General features: G+C 42.0%; 1 protein-coding gene across 2 annotated transcripts in view; it reads left to right on the plus strand.

The window, feature by feature from the left end:
• The window catches only part of LOC124123574 (serine/threonine-protein phosphatase 6 regulatory ankyrin repeat subunit A-like), a 407,486-nt gene that overhangs the window by 168,505 nt on the left and 221,978 nt on the right, over window positions 1–17,003 (plus strand). For both annotated transcript variants that reach the window (XM_048395650.1, XM_048395652.1), the window contains one exon: window positions 234–275. In XM_048395650.1, the coding sequence (XP_048251607.1) occupies window positions 234–275 (42 nt within the window). The remainder of the gene's footprint in view (window positions 1–233; window positions 276–17,003) is intronic.

Raw genomic sequence — 17,003 nt, forward strand, 5'->3', positions numbered from 1 at the left:
GATTCAACATGTCCCCAACATGGCCACAATATCCATGGCTTAAATCAAATTCAACACTGTTAGTGATTGTATAAGTTATATACCAAATGAAATGTTTTGGCAGAAAATATAGACTGTTTGTTCTCTTGCACTGATAATTTATAATATAATATCAATTAATCATGCCCATTCCTACTTGTGTGACCAGTAATGTACAATTTACTCTGACATAACTGGCTTTGCTACATTTCCAGATGTGGACTTTTCCTATGCAGTATTTGACACACCTGGCACTAGTAAGTAAAGTTATGTAATGGACGTCAAAGCATGCGAAATCAATAGAGAAAAAACAACCTTGTGTCTTTTTATATCAAATATATGAACTCAAGTAGATAATAGTTGAACCTCAAAATAAGGAGATAAAAGTCACGATGGTGATATTTTCTTTAACTAACAAAATCTTCCCTGTTTTACAGCTTGTAGACAGTAGTAACCAGTGTAAGAAGTACAGCTAACCAGTTCAGTAGCAGAACGATTGGTGATGTCATTTCGTTGTGAGATCATGGCAACCAATGACGTCACAATGGTCGGCAAAGCATTGTGATGCAATTTCATAATAGCAATATTTCCTTGGAGACTCAAGTGATGTATCATGCGGTAGCCAGATTTAGATGATAAATAAGGTTATTACAATAGTATTACAACAGCTGGTCAGTGATTATTACACAACTGAAATCAGGTGCAAATGAAGTGACCCTTCGGAAAAAAGTCAGCATGTTTTCATTGCATTGTCTTTGTTACAGTTGCAGACTGCATTCACCCAATAGACGTGGAGCTGTTTGTAAGGCTGGATATTTTAACATCCGTGAGATCCATACCTGATTTAAACTTCGTCTACATCAACTCCCCTGCTTTGACGTTCCTGGAGCCAGAGGAGGAGGTGCCAGCTCCACACAGCGTCATCTGCGACGCCTTCATCTTTACAACAGATGGAGTGGTTCTCGTCCTGACGTTTGTTTACAGAGATGAGGCTGACGCTGTTCTTTACAACTCCACACAGGCCCGGGCTCTAACTGTCGCTGTCAGGAGCAGAACTTGCATCAACTTTCACCCCGTGCATGGCGTCGTATCGCCAGACATATACAGCAGTCCTCAGAACTTCCTGACAAGGATCCAGCAACTCCACAAAACTGCAGCCCATGTGTCAGTACTTCAGTCTTTGACTTCCAGAGATGGGAAGATGGTTAACATATTCAGGACGATAATCCAGCATCAAAGGCCATCAAGAAAACTCACAGGTAGAAATTGACTCTCAATATCTGATTTACAAACAGTAATCGATACACTTTCTCTTTTAAAGGACAATTGTTTAGTTTTAGCACATATTTTCAAGCGTTGATGATGCCTGTTAGATTCGGAACATTTAATTAATACTCGTCACAGAATCATTCAAAAGTGGTTGTTCTGCGGTTGTTCTGTGGTTCTTATTTTTATCTTCGGCTTTTGACACGTGATCCATTTTCCGATAGGTTTCAGGACGTTTCGAAGCATGCATGAGTGCTGCGTGTTAGATATGGAAGGTTTAATCAATACTCGTCACAACATTAATGAATGTAGGGATTAATCAAGATAAGCACTTTGGATTGTAAAAGTGTTTATTCTGGAGTGTTGCTGTTATGTGTAGCTACAGTCTCTTCATGTTATTTTACTTCATGTATCTGTGGTTGTATCGCTATGAGTAAATGTATATTTAATTGTGTCTTCAGCTTTTGACAAATGAGCCATTTGTTTCAGATTGGGAGAGATTATTCGTGAAGACAGCTGCCTACCAGGAAGTCCGAGACCAGCTCCAACAACACAACCTGGTGATGCTGACTGGTGGTCCAGGGGAAGGTAAGACCACAATAGGACACATGCTGTGTTGTGACTACCAGGAACAAGGATACAACACAGTTTTCTGCAGCAGAAAGGAGGACTGCAACAGGGATGTATTCCAGGCAACTAAACCGACACTGGTGGTGATTGATGACATGGCAGATCACTGGGTATATTCAAACTTTGTCAATGAGATACGCAACAAAACTTATACCAACAAGCTTGTTCGTGTTCTTATTATATACGCGAACAGCAAACGAGATACCTTCAATCGAAAGATGGACATAACACAGATAGGAAGACAGAACTGGGACAGAACAAAGCAGGACTATTCTCAGATGCTGCAGATGCAGACAGACATTCCATCAGACACACGGCAGGACATCATAGCTAACCTTCCTTTATATGTCGGTTTCCCCAAGGTCATCAAACATTTCTGTCAAGACAGACCTACCACAGATCCTGTATCATTTTTCGCATACCCTCACTCACATTTCAGAAAAGAAATAGAAAGAATACTTGGAAATGTTGATTATTCTGCTGCAATAATATACATCTTGATTTCTGGGAACAAAGTGAAAGACAACTATCGAAATCAGTATGAAAGTGATTATTGGGGTTATGAGAGTTATGAGAGTTATGTTGTGGAAGAGTTTGAGTCTCTTCTTCCCAAATTAAGAACAGATAATCTTCCTGACAAGTTACACAGATTGTGTGCCACCTATCTATGTCAGTCTGGCGACAATATTAGTTTCACAGATCCTGTCATATATGACGCCTCTGTGTTTGTTGTTGACAACATGATTCCTGGAGTTCTATGGAAACGCTGCAAAGTTATGCATGAAATTGCCGACACACAATCTCTCACAGACTTACCTGGTAAAACCATCTTTATCTCAAGTCACAACACAGACATGTTTCTGACAAAGCTGGTAGAAGACACGAGGAGAGGGAAGTTCATACACACTTTCCTTCACCCAGTTCTCAGCAGGGAGGACAACATAGACAGGTTCCTGACACAGCTCGGGGACAGTTTTGTGGATGTTCTACATTTACAGGATACAGCTGGTTCTTCCACTGGTTTAAGGTGCTTCTTGTACTGGGTCCTACAGTCTGGCAATGATTACCTGTGTCAGAAGGTGTTACAGAAACAGGAACTGTCACAGGTACATGTCAGTGAAGAACTAGCTTGTTGTATCAGACTACATGACACCAAGTCCTTCCAGCACCTACGGCAGCAGCTGCTGGGTCTACAGAGGGGAGATATCACCATTACACCAGACTATACAGATGGAGATGGAAACTCTCTTCTTATGATGTCCGTGGACAGGAATAATGCCAACATGGTCGACACCTTACTGAAAGATGATGCAGAGTGTCTGATCAAGAACAAAGTCGGAAATTCTGCCCTCCATCTGGCCTCATTGAGGGGGTATACAGATGTTGCCAAGTTACTGCTTCCCCACATGGAGGTCTGGAAGAATCTGCCAGGACAGGACTTGAGGACACCAGTCATGATGGCTGCACTGAAAGGTCATGGTCAGCTGTATGAGTATCTGGCAGATGAAGAGAAGTGTGACCTGACTGGTGTTGATGATAACGGTGATACTATCCTACATCTGGCATGTCAGGGCGGTAGTGTCCAGATTGTCAAACATCTGATGTCAAGTAAGTTGTTTGACATCAACCACAGAGGCCAGTATGGAAAGACACCTCTGATGATTGCAGCATGCAGAGGCCACAGAGATGTGTTTCAGTTACTTCTGTCACAGAACTGTCACATCTCTCCTGAGGACTTCAGCATGTCTGAGACACTCTCTTATGGACATGTTGGTGACTGCCTGAACATGTCACAGTTTCTACGAGTAAGGGAACATGGCCTGAATAGGTTCATGTTGACACACAAGAAATTGAAATTGAAATCACACCTAGAGGAGAAAGGATCGAGCATGTTACTTGTGGATGTGAGTGGTCTGAATCTGCTTCACACAGCAGCATAAACAGGGAACCTGAAGCTGGCAGAGTTCCTCCTGTCAAAGGGCAAGGTTGACATCAATACGAGGGATGCCAGCGGGAGGACTCCAGTGATGTTAGCAGCAGCTGCAGGACACAGAATCATGTTTGAGTTTCTAACTAAAAAACAGTGTGACCTGTCATTAAAGGATACAAAGTCACGTGGAGTTCTTCACTACGCCAGTCAAGGGGGAAACTTGGGTATTGTACGGGGTGTGGGATATCAGGATGTAAACAAGACAGACAGATATAATAAAACACCTGTGTCGTATTGTGTAGAGAGAGGACATAAACACATTTTTGACACATTGTTGAACACAGGGGGAGATCTGTCAGTTGTAGACACTGACACGAACACACTGCTACATCTGGCGTCCAAGGGAGGTAACCAGGCTATAGTGGAGCATCTCCTGTCATCAGGGATGTTTGACATAAATGCTGTGAACAGTGACAGGAGAACACCCCTGTTGGTGGCAGCGTACAGTGGACACACAGACATCTGTCAGCACCTGATTGTTCTTGGAGCTGATGTACACACACAGGACTATGATGGGAATGATGTGGTACTTGTTGCTGCTCAGACAGAGAATCTCCAGCTGGCTGAGTGTGTTTTGTCTGTGAAGAAACGAATTGACTTTGTACGGGACAAACATGGGAAAACAGCAGCAATGTGGGCAGCAGAGAGAGGGGATGCCGACATGTTTCGTGTGTGTGGAGGATTTGATCCCCCTGTAAAGGATGATGTAGATATGTAGGCAATGTAGATATAGTAGAATATGTTGTTTCACAAGACAAAGGCTGCTACAATGGAAGAAATATATTTCAAGAGACACCAGTGTTGAGGGCAGCGTTGAGGGGGCACAAGGCAGTGTTTGACCTACTTGTGAGCAAAGGATGTGACCTGACAGTGAAGGATAAAAACAATGACAACATCCTTCATAAGGCTTGTGAGGGAGGCAATGTAGAGATTGTAGAGAACATTGTCTCTCAGAACATAGTTGACATCAACAAGACAGGTTTGGGCAGGAGAACATCACTTGGTATCGCAAAAGACGAAGGCAGCAATTCGTTGGTTGAGCTTCTGAAGCAATATGGCGCAGTATCCAGATAACATCACTGCACATCGCTAGAGATAGACCAAGACAACGATGAAATGGTTGATATTCTGAAGCAATTTGGCGCAGTGTGAGAAGTGTGTCCATCTGGTCCATGAAAGCCACCTCTGCCCTGACACTTGACATGCTTGTTCTCACCAATTTGTCCAAAGGGATGTCATCCGGTCCCCATGCTAACCATAATGAAGAAAACCTCTTGTGGTCAAGTGTGTCCATGAAAATAAAATTTGTACTAGTTTCAAGTCCTCAGTATTTATGAAGGAAATATTTGAATGTCAAAGCCGACAGCAACTTGTGTCATGTGGCCATCGTTCGTGAGTTACAGGACTATGAATTGATTTGGTGGGGAATATACACTCTTCAAAAAATGAAACGCAAAGTTAAAAAATAAGGATATTTATTAAGCGTATGAAAAAGTATCTACACAGAATATGCGTGAACACAATCAAATGAAATTAAACACAGTGATCGACAAAAGCATTGTCGTCATTGTCAGCATTAATTCAGTTCAGTCACTGCATATGTGTAGCCATAAGGGGGCGTCATGGTCAGTACCTGGTCACACCACCTCTTGCAGACGTCACTGCTCGACACCTCCTTGGCACAGATTGCACAAGTCGTCGCATACTTTCGTGGGAAATTCTTCGCCATTTCTCCTGTTAGGCGTTGGCGAGTTGTGCTAGTGTGTGGGGACGCTGGTGACGTTGACGGACACGTCGATCAAGTTCGTCCCACAAATGTTCAATCGGGTTGAGATCAGGCGATTTGGACGGCCATGGAAGGACATTGATGTTCTCATTAACAAGGAAATTAACTGTTGCACGTGCTGTGTTGGGCCGAGCGTTGTCATGTGGGAACAGCTCCCTCTGGCGGTCCAAAGTTGGGAGGAGGTGAGGCCGCAGAATTTGGCTTATGTATCGGTTTGCTGTAAGATTGCCCTGGACAACCTCTTACTGTGATCTACCCGTGTAGGATATGGCTGCACATGACACTCCCTCTACCAAACCAGTCCACCTGTCGAACGCAGTTCACCGCAAAACGTTCATGTCGACGTCGGTATATACGTTGTCTTCCATCCCGTCGTTGAAGAAGAAAACGTGACTCATCGCTGAACCAAACGCGTTGCCAGTTCCTGAGATCCAATCCCTGTACTCTGTTGCACCACTGGACACGTCGTTGACGATGTAGATGTTGCAAGACAACTTTTGGTCGTCTCGCTCAAATTCCCACTTCCCTCAGACGATTACTGATGGTTTGGACAGAAATTCTTTGCATACCAGGCACTTGTCCTGCAGTGTCCGTTGCTGTAGCAAATCAATTCCGAAGGTGATCCTGAGCAGGGCTGGTCACTCTTGGTCTTCCATTTCTGGGATGATCTTGAGTTGAATAAGTGCCGGTATATCGATCCCATAGTCGAGATATGATGCTTTGGTGAACGTTGAAGTGTCTTGCAAAGACAGACTGGGACTACCCTGCTTCAAAACGTCCATTGGCGATATTTCGGTCAACTGCAGTTAATCTTGTTATTTTTCGATCTTCGTTCAGTTCAGAAAATTGGTAATGAACTGATGAATTTTGTACGTTTTCTTATAGTCAGTGTCTCTACTCTTATTTCCAACATTTAGCACGTGCATTGTGCTGAACACTTTTCTGAAAGCAATTTCCGTGCATCCTTTGCATTTAAGCTGATAAACGTTTACAAAAAACATCTTGAGATGTGCACAAGAAACATGATATGATTAACGGGAAAAATTGTCTTTACGACGACTGCTGGGAAAAAAATCTAATTGGAATTCTAAAAACACCTATGCGTTTCTTTTTTTGAAGAGTGTATATTTGATTTGATCTGCCCCTGTTGGCAGTCACTGAATACACCTGGACAAGTGTGGAAGTGACTGTACATTTCCACATATGACACAAAGTGTATATCCCGTCTTACTTTGTATATCTTGTGTTACATTGCAAATCTTGTGTCATATTGTATGTCTAGTGTTACTTTGTATATCTTGTGTTACATTGTCTTTCCTGTTACATTGTATATCTTGTTACATTGTATATCTTGTATCATATTGTATATCTAGTGTTACATTGTATGGCAAGTGTCATATTGTATATATTGTTACATTGTTTATCCTGTTACATTGTATATTCCCTGTTACATACTATATACCCTGTTACATACTATGTAAGTTGTCCCACCAAACATATGTTTCGTACAAAGTGACCTGGTACTGTAACAATGCCACTAACATCGTCGTGTTGCTGGTATTTCATGACACATTGTGTAACAGTTCCAGTTATTTGACAATCTTCAATTACGTCCTCTGCTTCTCTGCATCACATGACCCGAGTCAGTGCTGTGAGAAGCATGCGGTATTTTAAAAATCCAACAGCTGGTATAGGGAGATACTTCTGAAAGATACACAGAAGTGTTGGGTACACAGGAAGAAGAGGTGGTAATTTTCCACGTGTATATTCAACAGGTGTTCACATTTACAAATTGCTCATACTATTGAAACACGAGCATGTACTGCTGTAACTGTGTATATATTTTGGAAGTGACATTTGCTTTTTGTAATATTGGTCAAATAAAACACGAACTCCATCAGGTATCCTCCTTCAATCATTGATATAATATGGCTTAAACTACAGAGGATTCTATCATGTCTTGATGTGCAACACATACAACTAATTCGCACATTCGTCACAACAGGAGTCGATGTTGAACACATCCTACCTTTACGTCATCCGTCAATATAAACCAACATCCATCGCTCACTCTCTCACTCATCACATCAGGAGTCGATGTTGAACACTTCCTACCTTCACGTCATCAGTCAATATAGACCAACATCCATCACTCACTCTCTCACTCACCAAGAGTCGATGTTGAACACATCTTACCTTCACGTCATCAGTCGATAGAGACCCACATACATCACTCATCACAGCAGGGTTCTTCTTTAAATATGTGTTGGAGTGTAGCACACTGAGGTCAGACAGTGTGAAGGACCTATCTTGGATGTATGAGTTATTCTGTCAATATGTGTGGTTGTGTGTCTCAGACTAAAGTAACTGAAGGACTTTCTGGTGGTTTTGAGTTATTCTGTCAATATGTGTGTTTGAAATTCTCATAATGAGGTCCGACTGAGGGAAGGGCTTGTCTGGTGGTGTGAGTTATTCTGTCAACACGTGTGTTTTAGATTCTCACAATGAGGTCCGACTGAGTGAAGGGCTTGTCTGGTGGTGTGTGTTATTCTGTCAATATATGTGTTTTAGATTCTCATAATGAGGTCAGACTGAGTGAATTGTTTGTCTGGTGGAATGCGTTATTCTGTCAATACGTGACTATGAATGGAGTGACTTTGTCCGATTGTGACTCCTGTGAGATTGGACTACTGCTTAATTAAACAGAAAACAAGTCATTATTTGAGTTTGTTTTATTCTCTTGTTTTTGTTCCTCGGACTTCCGTTCCTTTTCTGATGATCTTCATCGGTGTTCAATAATCTCAGCTGGATAAACCTACACTAACATACATGGCTTTATACCTCCAGCAGTTGTCTCCCTTACATCGGCTAGGTGCTCAGTAATATCAAGTGGATAAACCTACGCTATCTGCATGGCTCTAAATACACAGGAGTTGTTTCCCCTGATGTATCAGAACATATTTTACTGCTACTTATGCGAACATTATTGTCTTCCTAGGAGAGACAAACATTATTCAGGGGAGAGAACTACAGCTGAATAGAAATAAGTGCAGCTGAAACGGAGACGAATAAATCAGGGGACGTAAAAGTAAAGGTAGTGAGATGACTGATTTTGAAGAGCAGTCAAATTATTACTTGGGGAAATAACAATGTACTAAGGAGAATAACTGTGTACTTAGGGAAATAACTGCATCAAGACCACTTATAAATCAGGGGAGACAACTGTCTCTGAACACAGCTGAAGGTGGTGCTACACAACTACCCAGGCAGCTGTAACTGAAGGACGAACTAAAATCAAATGAAAAAGTGGATGAGTGTAATAAATGGACATAATCACAACCTTGTACATAACATGACCAATAAAATATAAGTAGATTGTGTGTGATATGGTTGTCCCAGTAAACAGGGCACCTGCTGTAGATTCTGGATGGACAGTATGTTGGGTCTGACTTGATATCCTGCTCCTAGAGGCAAGCATGCTCACAGTAGATCTTCTTCAAAGTTCAAAGTTCTTCAAACTGGAGTATTTTGACATTAAAATGTTGCCAGTTGAGGAATGTTTTATGACAAAGGCTAATTCTTGACATTTTGCTATACAGCTGATACAAACTGAAGTATTACCTGGTCACAATAATGTCATGACCAACATGTTTCATGTGTGGCCTGTTGTTGTGGCATAGTTCGGTAGATGCTGCCAGGGAGAGAGAGAGAAGGAACCACAGAGGGGAGGATGACAGAAAGAGAAGATACAGTGAAAAATCTGTACACATACACTGTGATGCCCTCTCTTGATGACCTACAGTCCAGACACTGGAAACAATGTTACTGACGGTGACTGAAATCAGGAGGATGTTGCTGTCTTTGGCTGACGATAGAGGAGAAACATCTGTGGCCTAATATGAGAGCTGTATATGTTGTCATCAGCAAATGCTTGGACCCCAATCCGTCCTCCTGTATGTCATGTAAAACAATGACTGAAGGTGTTCAGATCGGAGGTCTGAACTTCTGTCAAAACTGTTACTGGTGCTGGCTACAGTGTCGATATAGAGAAAATTAGGATAATAATGGACTGACAGTGTTCAGATATGAGGCCTGAACTTCTGTCTTAAACTGTTACTGGTGCTGGCTACAGTGTCGATATAGAGAAAATTATGTTACTAATGGACTGACAGAAAATTCCAATCTTAACTACAAAGACTCACAGCAGATAACAGAGGATGTGGTGTACAACTAGTGCTGGCTACAGTGTAGATACAGAGGACGTGGGGTTCAACTAGTGCTGGCTACAGTGTAGATACAGGGGACATGGGGTTCAACTAGTGCTGGCTACAGTGTAGATACAGAGGACGTGGTGTACAACTAGTGCTGGCTACAGTGTAGATACAGAGGACGTGGTGTACAACTAGTGCTGGCTACAGTGTAGATACAGAGGACGTGGGGTTCAACTAGTGCTGGCTACAGTGTAGATACAGGGGACATGGGGTTCAACTAGTGCTGGCTACAGTGTAGATACAGAGGACGTGGTGTACAACTAGTGCTGGCTACAGTGTAGATACAGAGGACGTGGTGTACAACTAGTGCTGGCTACAGTGTAGATACAGAGGACGTGGTGTACAACTAGTGCTGGCTACAGTGTAGATACAGAGGACGTGGTGTACAACTAGTGCTGGCTACAGTGTAGATACAGAGGACGTGGTGTACAACTAGTGCTGGCTACAGTGTAGATACAGAGGACATGGGGTTCAACTAGTGCTGGCTACAGTGTGGATACAGAGGACGTGGTGTACAACTAGTGCTGGCTACAGTGTAGATACAGAGGACGTGGGGTTTAACTAGTGCTGGCTACAGTGTAGATACAGAGGACGTGGGGTTCAACTAGTGCTGGCTACAGTGTGGATACAGAGGACGTGGTGTACAACTAGTGCTGGCTACAGTGTAGATACAGAGGACGTGGGGTTTAACTAGTGCTGGCTACAGTGTAGATACAGAGGACGTGGTGTACAACTAGTGCTGGCTACAGTGTAGATACAGAGGACGTGGTGTACAACTAGTGCTGGCTACAGTGTAGATACAGAGGACGTGATGTACAACTAGTGCTGGCTACAGTGTAGATACAGAGGACGTGGTGTACAACTAGTGCTGGCTACAGTGTAGATACAGAGGATGTGGTGTACAACTAGTGCTGGCTACAGTGTAGATACAGAGGACGTGGTGTACAACTAGTGCTGGCTACAGTGTAGATACAGAGGACGTGGTGTACAACTAGTGCTGGCTACAGTGTAGATACAGAGGACGTGATGTACAACTAGTGCTGGCTACAGTGTAGATACAGAGGACGTGGTGTACAACTACTGCTGGCTACAGTGTAGATACAGAGGACGTGGTGTACAACTAGTGCTGGCTACAGTGTAGATACAGAGGACGTGGTGTACAACTAGTGCTGGCTACAGTGTAGATACAGAGGACGTGGTGTACAACTAGTGCTGGCTACAGTGTAGATACAGAGGACGTGGTGTACAACTAGTGCTGGCTACAGTGTAGATACAGAGGACGTGGTGTACAACTAGTGCTGGCTACAGTGTAGATACAAGGGACGTGGGGTTCAACTACTGCTGGCTACAGTGTAGATACAGAGGACGTGGTGTACAAGTAGTGCTGGCTACAGTGTAGATACAGAGGACGCGACATCTGGCAGCGTTGAGTGCCTCAATGTATTATTTCTCAGCATCAATCTAGCGCTAAATAGATATTAAAATATAAAACAAGCATCTCTCATCTCCCGTCAACCTAATTGTAAACCCTGTCTATTTCTGAAATACCATACTTAGACTGCCTTCTCAAACCGTTCCCTATCTACTCCTTACCAACATGCGGCCTTTATTCACCCTGGCCACCATTGGTCCAACAATAACACCCATCGCCATGACCGTTGTTATTGTCCCCACTATGCTCCTGCCCGCCCGGTGGCAGCCACGCTGCCCAACCCCACAACACATGTCAGGTTCCTTTAACACCTCCCCATCCATTTTTCGATCGACACGATCTCCGCTCAGAAACTTGTCTCCATTCAGTAATACATTCATAAAGAAACAGTCAACGTTTTCCCCTCATTTTATCACAATCTCCTATAATTCAGTACAAAGGACTTACCGGTAAAGACACAATGACATGACCCAGACATCCCTCTTGAATACGGTATGACAAGCGGGTCAACTGTGGACGCCTACCTCTGTTACTTCCCCATATTATTACATGTTTTCCTTGTGAATGTTTTCAAGCTTATGTCCCTCTTATGACCTTTTTAGGCATAAGGTGAAACACACTCTGTCCTTAGTCATCTATTTGTAAACCATTTATAAAAGTAATTATTATTTTTTAGGTGAAAATTGATGCAAAAGTATTATAAATACAAATTAGAATTTGAGCTTACTCTTGTCCTGGAATAAATATATAAACGCCAGACAATAATCAGTTCCGATCATCTACTAAAACCAATTCCGGTGGGCGTAAAAGGCAAAATAGTGACGATAATGATATATGGACGTAATACTGAAAAGCTTCGATGATAGCAAGAGTTCGCGCAATGGGTAAACATGTGCTATTCTCAATTTAGCACCCGCCACTCACACAATTTGCATAAAACAGAAATTGTTGTAGATATTTCGAGTTAGGCGAGAGCGAGATAGATAATCGCCAAAACGAAGGAAGCTTTCAGAAGGATTCAGATAGTGGATCTGACTGGAATTCTTGTTTAAATCGAGCCTAGGCTGGGGCGGCATGGTCTTGTCATTCCAGTAACACATGAGCAAAGGATTCGGGTTGACTGCAAGATGGACAATCATTGTCACATTGCTTGTTGAGTCTGATCCGTGAGATGGCAATTTCAACTTTGCTTTCATTTGAGCATGGGTAAGGCTTTTGGTTGATCTTGGGTTGCATTTCGTGTAGGCAACTGCCGATCTTACTTGCTTCCCACTGGGTCATGTTTGGGATATAGAGGCTTTGATCTTGATTTTTAACCCTAGTTTACTTTATCTCCGCTTTGTGTAGAGCTTGCTTCGCCAGTGTGTCTGCTTTTTCATTTCCCTTAATATCTATGTGAGAAGAGATCCAACACTTGGTCCAATAGTTTTGTATACAATAGTATTGACTGTGTTTGGCTTGGAGTTTGAGTTTGAGTTTCTGCTGCTAATGGCTTCGAGTGTACTCAGCGAATTTGACAGGACGACCACCTTTGCTTCCGGCATTTCCCTGTATGACCTTGTGTGCATGACGAATTCCCTCCAATTCAGCGATGAGTACTGACTTACCATCAGACAGGCGAACCGTATGTTCTTGGGGTTTGGAGCTGTGGATATGGATCCTGCAACCAGCACTGTTTTTGATAGGATTCTTGGATCCATCAGTGTTTATGTGGACCGGACCCAGCTGTCCCAGGTAGTTATAATTTGAGTGATAGCTACTTATCGTGGTAGGGTTTGGCTTTCTTTCTTAGTGACTTCTGATGTTAAATAAGTGTCAACTTTGGGAATTTATAAAGTCCAGAGAGGGTATATAAAACCCTTTGTAGTAATTTTTTGTGGCGGAATGTTATCACAATTATGACTTCGGATGAGTTCACGTACTAATATCACAGATGGCGTTGGTGAGGGATTTTTTCGAGCTGGGGCTTCATCTCGGGTGTTTATGTTTTACGATATATTTTTTACCAAAGGGTTTGATGTTCGTCCCTAGAATGATAATATTGCCTGCTCTCTTTTAAGTTTCAATGGGAGTTCTCCCGTTTCAACTTGCAGTGCTTCAAGTGAAGTACCTGTTGCTGCACCTGTAGCTAGAATTAGCCTTAAATTGTATTCTGTCGAGGCGACTCAGGACAGTATTTGATGCTGAGTGAAAGGCCCCACAACTATTATTGTTCTACAATGAAATTTGTAGAGGTCCAGCTGAGTCTCCCTAGATGTGCCCCAAGATGTGCCTGAAATAACCCCTAATATGTTCAGGTCGTCTTGGAATCTGCTTTCTTCATATTCTATATGTTTGCTCCAAGTATGGTGTTGATCTAGGATCACCCCTAGAAATATTGCGGATTTCATTTGATTGGATAAGATAAGAGTTTGGTAGGGCTTCGTCTTTCCCTTGCTTTAGAAGCGGGATAACTGCAGGATGTTTCCATGCTTTTGGGACTTCTCCTTTGGAGCATATAGTGTTGTACATCTCGGTGAGTAAGCTCTTTGTTTGATCATGTAGGTTTTTCAATATCTCGTAACTCTTTGTGTCCAGATCAGGTGCAGTGCATTTCCTATGTTGTACTGCATCTTTAATCTATATCACAGTAAATAGTATAGTGTATACCAGATACTCTCTTTGCGGCTCTTTTGATATCTTAGCCATAAGCATGTTTTACTGTTTAAATTCTTTCCTGCAATTTCCGTTGCTGCTGACAGATAATAAGTGCTCAGCCAGAATGTTGGTCTTTTCTTTGGCTGTATGGGCGTTGGCTAACTTGGAATATTTTTGTAGGTTTACGCTTACCCCTGATTGCGTGTATTTTCCTCCAGGCTGTTTTACTTTTGTCCTGGCTGCTCGGACTTCAGAGAAGGCTGATTTAATTTTTTTAACTTTTAAGGGCTTTCTTTTTCATTCTCCTTGTGTTTACCATTTCCCTGTTCCACCATAGTACCGGAGTTTTGTTGGCTCTTTTGGAACTGATTTTTCAGCTATGGCAATTTCAGAGTATTTGAATGCTATATATTCCTTCCTGAACGGGATAGACAGCCCCTGGAGTCTGCAAGTCAGGTCAGGTGGTGACGGTACAGGAAACGCAACGGGTAATTGTTAATCTACATATGTGAATTATCATGTCATTGATGTACACTGAACAAGAAAAGTTCCTGCGACATTGAATAAGATTTAATGCAAAGTTATGTTTTTTACCAAATCTGAAACAATTTCGGTTTGCAACAGATAAAAGACTCCTTTAAGTGTTCAAATGGTTTAATTTGCCATACTGACTTCAGAAAATGCGTGATATCATAAAAATGAAAAAATGTCAATTTTCAAATCAATAGTGTGTGTCCACCTCTCGTTGCAATGCAAGCAACACATCTTCATCTCGTGGAATGGACCAGGCGTCGCACAAAGTCCTGGAGCTGGAGCATGTTTCGAAGTTCGTGGAGTGTCTGTGGAACACGTGGTTGACATCGAAGGCGCAGATTCATCTCATCCCACATGAGCTCGATTGCTGTAATCCCCCCCAATACCATAACGCTGCTGCCCCCAAACCGATCTTCTTCCATGACAAAATGATTGACGTAACGTTCACCTCGACGTTGGTACACTCGTATTCGTCAATTGCTGTGGCTGAGGTGAAAACGAGACTCATCAGTGAAAAGAACTTGTCCCCACTGCATGCCCGTACAGCATAGACGCTGTGTACACCACTGTAGACGTGCTTGACGGTCAAAATGGGACGTCTTGCGGGTCTTCTGGCGACAATCCCTGCACATCTGAGGCGACGACGTACGGTTTGTGAAGATATTCGTCGAAGGCCAGGGATGTTTCATGCAGTCACTGTTGTTGGCTGAAATCGATTTGATAGGTGTGATGTTCGAATCCAGTTGTCTTGTTGATTATTGGTGACGCGTGGCCTGCCACTCCGAGGATGGTCTCTGACTGCATTCATCTGTTGCCAACGTTGCCATAAACACCAATTGGTGTTTCTGTAGACGTTAAATTGTCTTGCAACATCACGTTGACTCGATCCTGTTCCAAGCATACCAATGGATCGCAGACGCTCATTTTCGGACAGGCGTGGCATTTCGTAATGTTGAATAATTGCATAAATTTGTTGTTTTTCTGAGTGGTTGTTGTCAGCACGATGCTAAACAATACATATGGAATCCCGTCAACGCACATGTTTTTATACCCATTCTTTGGTAATGAAATGCATGGGGCTTGCATAAAAGTCAACTTTTGCATGGAATGCATGCTTTTCTGTAGCAGTTGCGTTTTTGTGACTTGATTCCAAACATGTACTACAATATTGCAATCCAAACTTTACTTGTTTGAAAAATACATGGAAATATTGGAGTCACAGGAACTTTTGTTGTTGAGTATATTATGAGCCAGCGGCCTGTTACTCAAGTACATTTTCTGTCTGTATCTATCGTTTCTTGGTCCTTTTATTGTCTGTAAATCCATATACTGATCTGTTTTCATTTGGTGTGATCTAAAACGGTAAAAACCTGTGTTTACTTTGAGCGGCAACTTCCAAAGGTTGTTGGCGGTGTAATTGACAGCAAATCGTGAACAATTAGCCTCACAGTGTCTCATGTAGCCTGTCAAATGTATTCATTAAATATATATGTTCAAGTTATTACCTAGTCGTATTTAAGTTTATGTTACAAACTTTCTTCTTTGAAACTTTGAAACGACTTTGTTTGTAGCAAACAGCAATATGTACGTTTGTTGACATTTGGTTATCACAGCCAAACGTTCGTGGCGTGAAGTAGGTCGAGGTGACATGAACTAAAATAATTCTAACACACAACGTTGATACACAGGGAATATGAAACCTGTGATTTAATGTGTTTGTGTTGTTGCCAAGGAACCAGGTGGTGTTTGTCAAGCCTGTTGTTCAATATACGACACTTTTATAGTGATCTGATAATGCATTGCTAGTTTGTGTACTCGTTTCCTAGGTTATAATGATTTTGTGCGCATGAATGATGTTTAAAGCTTAAAAGGAAATAGTCATTATTGATTGGATCGATTTGGAATTCAATGCTGATGTATGGAATGCACAGTGTGTGCCGGGTGTAAAACATTTTGTTTTAATGTTCCAGCAATGATTAATAGATTGTAGCTGGCAGACTCTTCAAGCTTCTATGTTTGATTCTGGGAAACTTCGATAATATTCCAACTTTAAAACTACTGTCTGTGCTGAATATTAGATCACTGCGTTTAGGAGTAGAGAAATAAGACGATATTGATGCTTATTATGGTTAAGTGAGTAACCATTACGATGTAATACAGGGAGACGAGATGGATTAGATTATTCAGTAAGACTTTGAAAACATTGTAATACTGGTGAAATAGATGATTAACTACATTTTCTGATTAGCTGCCCTGCATTTAATTAGTTAAGAAGTAATCATTTATGATTTTTACAAACTGAATATGAAATTGAACGTAATTAAACTAATTTTACGAACACAAGAAGTACCACATGGTTGAAGAAGCTTGTAACATTTATCAGGAATAGTTTATATTCTGAACAATAATACTATGTAACATTTGTCTCTTGTCACAATG

The sequence above is a fragment of the Haliotis rufescens genome, unplaced genomic scaffold (genome assembly GCF_023055435.1).
Source record: "Haliotis rufescens isolate VD_foot unplaced genomic scaffold, xgHalRufe1.0.p SCAF_14, whole genome shotgun sequence".
NCBI lineage: Eukaryota > Metazoa > Mollusca > Gastropoda > Lepetellida > Haliotidae > Haliotis > Haliotis rufescens.